Source organism: Sus scrofa, chromosome 8 (assembly GCF_000003025.6).
Source record: "Sus scrofa isolate TJ Tabasco breed Duroc chromosome 8, Sscrofa11.1, whole genome shotgun sequence".
NCBI classification, from domain to species: Eukaryota; Metazoa; Chordata; class Mammalia; order Artiodactyla; family Suidae; genus Sus; species Sus scrofa.
Window position 1 is genome coordinate 116,329,420 of NC_010450.4, and position 7,347 is coordinate 116,336,766.

Sequence of the window (7,347 nt, forward strand, 5' to 3'; positions counted from 1 at the left end):
ATGTTTTTTAGATTAATGAGAAGCTGCTCAAGTATTCTGTTTTATATATCATACATTTTCTTCCCCTGAAATGTTTGGCAGCTCCAGCAAGAAATTTAAGCAGGAAATCTAAAGCAGCTAACTTTCCAACAAACTTTATAATAGGTGTCCTGCACAATTTAAAGAGCATAACGTTTTCAAAGAATTAGCAAGTTACTCTGTTTTATAGTCTGTTTAGAAAAAGAGGGCCTAATCGCAGGATAATTTTTGCATTATAGTGTTATTTTCACATCCAGATTCATTTCAGTTCTGCTGTCTTCAAAACCAACCATGGTTAAGTGTTTTCTCTGTGCTAGGAAGCAGAATAGAATTTTCTTGGTTTTTTGAAATACTTGGAAAATCTCAATGGTGTCTTACCTAAAATTTGTACAGAGGTCCTCTTTACATAACTACACCAATCCTTTTGTATATAGAGAATAAAACAAAAAATAACCCATTTGTGATTCAGGGGAATGGATTTGCCAGCATTCTGTGGAGAAATAATAGGGGATACATATGAAGAGATTGTTAAGGCTTGGTGGAGTGGGATGGCAGGCTGAAGACCCAGGAAAGCCAGTGATGCAGATGAAGTCCAAAGGCAGTCTAGTCTGCTGGAAGATTCCCTCTTGCTTGGGGAGGCTGGTGTCTTTCTGTTCAGGCCTTCAGCTGATTGAGTAAGGCCCACCTAGTGGAAGGCTATCTGCTTTTTCTAGAGCTCACCAGTTTAAATGTTAATCTCGGCCAAAGCCACCATCCAAGTTTACACATTAATTATTATGCAGGATATTTTAATATGGCTGAAATTTACATTTTCCTGCTGAGTTGTTCATCTTAAGGACTGTCCTTAGACCTAAGCAAGGAAGGCTCTGCTTTGGGTCCTTTCTAGAGGGCCCTGCTTTGGCCCTCATCCAGTCATGTCCTGACTCACAGGGCAAGGCCAAGGGACCAACGTTGGGTGTTCACCAGGAGCCCAAACTCCCCCATTCCAGACCCACTTTTTAGCTTCCCAGGTCCCTGGAATTCCTTACCCACATAGCTGCAAGCCTGTTTCCAGGATCTGCGCAGGCATTTCCCCAAGCCCACACTCAAGACTATATAGATTCTGAGCTCACCGTTACTTCTGCAGGGGCCTATGGGTGGCTGGGGAGGTAAGGGTTACATAGACGTGTGAGCTAGTGTTTCTGCCCTTGTGCAGGTTAGGCCTTCAACGCAGAATAGAGCCTGGGGTAGCAGGGGAAGTGGGCGGTTGAGGGCCATGTGTGTCTTTTCCTCACTCGGCCATGTTTAGGCAGTCTCTGAAGTGTCCAGAATCTTAAACAAGAGCTTCCAAGTCCGTACAAAGGTATATTTATCAAGGTAGTAGAATGGAACAGTTTTTATGTTCTATCCATCACTTAATTTGATTTATAGCTTTTAAGTCTCAAGTATTTGGTATTTGATTCTCCATTTGTACATTAAGATAGATCTTTCCTACTGAGGATGAGCAAATTCAGAGAATTAGAAATTGAGTGTCAAATTTGAAATCTGGGAAGTTCCCGCTGTGGCGCAGCAGAAATGAATCTGACTAGTAACCATGAGGTTTCGGGTTTGATCCCTGGCCCCTCTCACAGGGTTAAGGATCTGGCGTTGCCATGAGCTGTGGTGTAGGTCGCAGATGAGGCTAGGATCCTGCATTGCTGTGGCTTTGGTGTGCCAGCAGCTGTAGCTCCAATTCAACCGCTAGCCTGGGAATTCCATATGTTGCAAGTGCGACCCTAAAAAAAAGAAAGAAAAAATTCTAATCTGCAAAGTGTGTTATAAAAGCAGGGTAGTGCTTATTCCTTAGGGAGAAGGGTTAATGATTGAGAAAGTGCCTGGCATGTTCCATTTGTCAATTTGAGTGATGTTTACGTGGATGTTTATTCTACTATTCTTGGGCTTTGTTCATTCTTCTCTGTGAATAATGGATTTCCCAATAAAATGTATTTAAAAAAAAAAAACACCTTTGAAATGTACTGTTCTTAACTAGGAAAATAATCTTATATGGATAGATAGATATGTAGATTGATTGATTTTTTTTTTTTTTTTAGGGCCACACCCATAGCATATGGAGGTTCCCAGGCTAGGGGTCAAATCAGAGCTGCAGCTGCCGGCCTACGCCACAGCCACAGCAACATGAGATCCTAGCCACATCTGCGACCTACACCAAGCTCACAGCAATGCTGGATCCTTAACCCACTGAGCGAGGACAGGAATCGAACACATGTCCTCATGTATACTAATTGGGTTCATTAACCACTGGGCCATGACGGGAACTCCCAAAATCTTATGTTTTATAGAAACCTTTCTTTCACACTTGTCTACCACAGATCATATTACATCTATTCTAAGAATCTTGGCCCAGTCATCAAATAAACCAAAAATTTAATCACTTTAGAAAACAGCTAAATAAGTTATATAATGTGTGTGTGTGCGTGCGCGTGTGCGTGCACGTGTGCGTGCGCATATGCACATATCTTTGAATGTGCGTGATAGGTTTTTGTTGAAGCAACTGAAAGAAAACCTCTCTGTTCTTTTCACTTCACATTCTCAGTGGTTCCATGGATTAATGAGAGAAAATGTTTTCAAGAATGCTTTTTTTTTTTTTAACTCTAACTCTGTGGTTTGTTCATCTGAAAGAATGGGCAATAGCAATAAAAGACAAAGAGGAGGAATTCCCATTGTGGCTCAGCATGTTACAAACCCAACCATTATCCATGAGGGTGCAGGTTCAATTCCTGGCCTTGCTCAGTGGGTTAGGGATCCAGCGTTGCCATGAGCTGTGGTGTAGGTTGCAGTTGCGGCTCGGATCCCACATTGCTGTGACTGTGGCGTAGGTCAGCAGCTGCAGCTCCGATTCAGCCCCTAGCCTGGGAATTTCCATATGCCATGGGTAGAGCCCTAAAAAGCAAAAGCAAAAGGCAAAGAAGAGTATTCACTTTTTTCAGATTAGAGAACCATTATGTGTAATTTTTGTTCTATAATTTAAGGAAAAAACCACTCTGGATATAGTTTCCACATCTAAATGTTCTATCATTAAAACAGAGACTTCCTCTGTTCTTATTTTTCAGGTGTCATTGTCACTGGATAAAGGAAGTAAGGAAGAAGGTATGGTGTATGTTGGTTCTTGAGGAGCTAGATGTGTAAATGTATTTGTTTACAGTAGTGGAGACCCTAAAAAACACAATAGGTTAATTTAAAAATTATGTGAACTACGTGAAATACTTTTTTAAATAGTCATTAAGATTTTCAGTTGACATCAGTTACTTTCTAATTTTAGAAAATAAGGAATGCGTTTATTACTTTGAGGCTAGAACGTAGTTTGATTTTCCAGTGACTTTGTTGGTGAAGTACTGCGGTTCCAGTACGTTCTGATAAATGTTGAAACTCCAAATGTCTGAATTTGGGGCGTTTCTTTATTATCTATCATCATTTTAATGACTCACTCATCTTAACTGAGGTCTTAAAATCAAAATTCGTAGTAGGTTTTAGCATGGCATTGTTTGATTACCATTATTTGAAGCTGTTTTGAGAAAATGTTCTGTGGTAAAAAAAAAAAAATCTCAAAATACAAGCATGTGCACATATCATTTGTATTCAAAATATTGCAAAGCTGTTACCTTTTTGTTTTAATATAAAACATTAGAAGAAGACTCAACTTGCACATTTGGAGAAAGGACAACTATTTGCTGTGCGTCAAGTTCTGAGATATTTAGAAAGGCGCAGATCTATAGATGTGACTTCCTGGGAAGGCAAGCTGTATTCCTTATGGGGGAAAACCAACAGACTCTTTTTGTGCAGTGCTAGCCCATCTTGGGTAGGTGACTGGCAGTCAAATTTTACAGTGGAGTTTTCCTAGACCTTTCATGCTGTAGCTAAAACACTAACTTCCGTGTTACTAATAGAGACTACAGTGACCCAGAAAGATGTAGGAAATTAAGTGGGATGGCTATAGAATTTTTAATATAGCTCTACATAAGGTCTAAGCCAAAGGAGAGAAAAGGACAAGAGTTCAAAGGTGAGTGGCTTAAAGTCGAGAAATGTGTCATACTAAGTTCCGATTGTTTTTATCTGCCTAAATTCTTCCTAAAGGTCTAAATTAAATTTGTCTTGTCCTTCCTTCCCTCCCTCTTCACCCTTCCCTAACACCCCACTTCCCCCATTCTAAACACAGATCAAGTATGGCACTTCCTTGGCAAGTGATTGGAACGTTGAAGTTCTGCCATCAGGATTCCCATCCCTAAGAACGGCATGACTCCATCTCCCCTGAGTGCTAGAAACAGGCAGATCTATGAGAACTAGCTAGTTTCCTGTTGAAACTTCTTTTTTTTTTTTTTCCCCAAATTTTTAAGGTTTGCAATGTGTAAATAAATATTGAATTTTTTGAATTAGTCTCCTTTGGATATTTATTGAGATGAAAAGATTCTGTTGAATTTCATAGCAGAATTTTAAAAGCGTTGAGTGTTGACCAATTCTAATTTCTATGCCTGAAGAAACTCCGTGATTTGATTAGCTTTTATTTCTGTGGGTTATTGTAAGAATTAATAAATTTATTAGTACATTAAGATTTTGGTAGATAACATTTTTCTCATTTTCATACCATGCTATCTCCTTTCAAGTCCATTGCTGGCAGAAACTTTATTTAGCCAACCTCTGTCCTCTTATTAGTCCTGGATAAATGTGCTCACGTCTATGAAGGCGCTTTCCTGTAATTTATTTTGGAGGTTCTAAACTCCATTTGACTCTCATCGAGTCCTCACATCTCTGCGGTAATGACCCTCAAGTCTACATAAGAGGTTGACGTCTCTCTCGGGGGTCTGTCTGTTGGACATCATCTCTTTTAATGCCTTCGACCTCTTCTCTAAAACTGAACTCATATCCCCTTGTTCTTGAACAATAGAATTAACATTTTCCTAGTTCCCCACTCAGACCCTTGAAACCGTATTGAATCTCTCTTCTCCTGTCTCCTCATGAAGATCATCTAAACGTCCCTTTGTCCTTTCTGTTTCTTTACAGCCGCACCATGCTGGTTCTTCCCCTTATTTCTCTCAAACTCTTTAAACAGCCTCCTTGTTCTTCTCCAGGCCTCTTCTCTCCTAACCAAGTTGTTGTCCTGCTTTTGGCTTGTCTTACTCCACACATCCTCCACATTTCCAAACAGTTACTTTCCTAAAAGCATAGATGAGGCCTTGTTATTTTTTTCTCAAAACGCCTTCAGTGGCTTTTCATGTTCTTGAGAACCAAAGTCAGACCCTAGGACTTGCTCAGAAATGCCACCTTCCAGGCGTGTCATGTCAGCTCCTCTCCAAGCACATCATGTACATTTCACACTCCCGGTTCTGTGTTACTCTTGCTAGTTCTCTCTGTTTATTTTTCTCACTTTTCTCTCTTTTGTCATTATGAACACATTGTATTTACATAATAAGTTTTGTGGTTTACAAAGCACTGCTATGATAATAGCTGCCGTTTCCTGAGCATCTATGGTATGTATATAGGGCACTGTTTGAGAAGTCGTGCGTGTATGTACCCTGGAAGCAGAGGCTGCTCACTTCACATTCCCTAACTTGCCTGAGGTCACACAGCGAGGAAGTTTCAGAGCCAGAACTAGAACTCATGACCACATGGCACTAAATGCTATGATTTTTCCACCCTGCTATGCATACGCTTTACCCCTCTAGCCACCTTGTATTGTCTCAGGTAGCAAAGCTCAGAGCTGTCTATTTCACAGGTGAGGAAAGAGGCACAGAGTTCTACTGATTAACCCAAGGAAAACAGTAATAGTCACTTTCGATGTCTTTGGGAATGTGTGAACCTCTTTGAGAGACATCAAAGAATATAAGGACAGAATCTAAGCTTTTTGATTTTATGTCTTCATAACTTAAGTTGTAAACATCATAAAACTTAGAGAAAGACACAAAGTAAAGAACAACTATTTCAATACAGTTGACCCTTGAGCAACATGGGTTTGAACTGAGTGGGTCCACCTAACGTGCCGGCTTTTATCGATACCACGGTACCACATGACCTTCCCTGTGCTACTTGGTTGGTTCAGTCCATGGATGCAAACTGCAGGTTCAGAGGAATCATAGGAGGACCAAGTATAGGTTATACACAGATTTTCAACTGTGGAACATTTGGGGCCCTAACCCCCACATTCTTCAAGGGTTAACCATAGTTGTAAACAGTAAGCTGAATTATCAAAGGGTAGATTAATGGCTTGTGGCATGTGGCATATTAATCTCCTGAGAGTTGGAGAGAAAAGCCATGTCTGGTGGGCCTCTTGGGCAGCTCACACCTGGTGTTCGGCTCCCTTCTTCCTCGCAGTCAGTAGTACTTAGATGCCACCTAGTTAGTGAGCCTTGCTCACTACAGTACAGGTAATCACAGTTGTCTTCATAGTATAGGTTTTACATAATTATAAACTTAAATGCATTGTTTTGAATTTTGACTTTTCTTACAAGTGTTTTTCTGCATTGCTACATAGTCATTATAATGGTGACAATTATATTTCAGTGAGTGGCTATTTCATGATTATTTCAGAATGTCTTTTTGTTGTTGTTTTGTTTTGTTTTTTGCTTTTTAGGGCTGAAGGTGTGGCATATGGAAGTTCCCAGGCCATGCATAGCTATAGCCACAGCAACCTGAGATCTGAGCCATGTCTGGAACCTACACCACAGCTCACAGCAATACCAGATGCTCAACCCACTGAGCAAGGCCAGGGAGTGAACCCACATCTTCATGGATACTGGTCAGGTTTGTTACCACTGAGCCACAATGGGAACTCCCCGGAATGTTTTCTAGCTAACCTGATCTGGACTAGCTCATTCCCATGGAACAATTAACCTGAATAGATTTTTACACTACATATTTAGAAAGGAAAAATCCTGTGAAAGAATAGAATGAATCAGGGTTAAAAGTGCCTAAGACAGGAGTCCCTTGGTGGCTCCATGAGTTAAGAATTGAGCATTGTCATTGAGGTGGTTCAGGTCACTGCAGTGGCACAGGTTCGATCCTTGGCCTTGAAACTTCCACATGCTGCAGAATGGCAAAAAAACAAAACAAAACAAAACAAAGTGCCTAAAACAAATTAGGAAGCCAAAAGTGATCCATGGATAGGTTTTTAGGTAATACCCACAACCACTTCCCATGGATATGAAAAATCAAAGGGGTAAACTGTCCATGATTCATTTTGCTCATACCTGCTATTGTTATAAATGGCTGAAATTTTATTTTTTATGAATTTATTACATTTATAGTTGTACAATGATCATCACAATCCAATTTTATAGGATTTCCAACTCACAACCCCAG

The 7,347-nt window shown here is 40.2% G+C and overlaps 1 protein-coding gene across 3 annotated transcripts in view; it reads left to right on the plus strand.

The window, feature by feature from the left end:
* PPA2 (pyrophosphatase (inorganic) 2) overlaps positions 1–4,428 on the plus strand; it is an 84,317-nt gene extending 79,889 nt beyond the window's left edge. For all 3 annotated transcript variants that reach the window (XM_021101713.1, XM_021101715.1, XM_021101714.1), the window contains 2 exons: positions 3,108–3,144; positions 4,211–4,428. In XM_021101713.1, the coding sequence (XP_020957372.1) occupies positions 3,108–3,144; positions 4,211–4,239 (66 nt within the window). In that variant the 3' untranslated portion in view covers positions 4,240–4,428. The remainder of the gene's footprint in view (positions 1–3,107; positions 3,145–4,210) is intronic.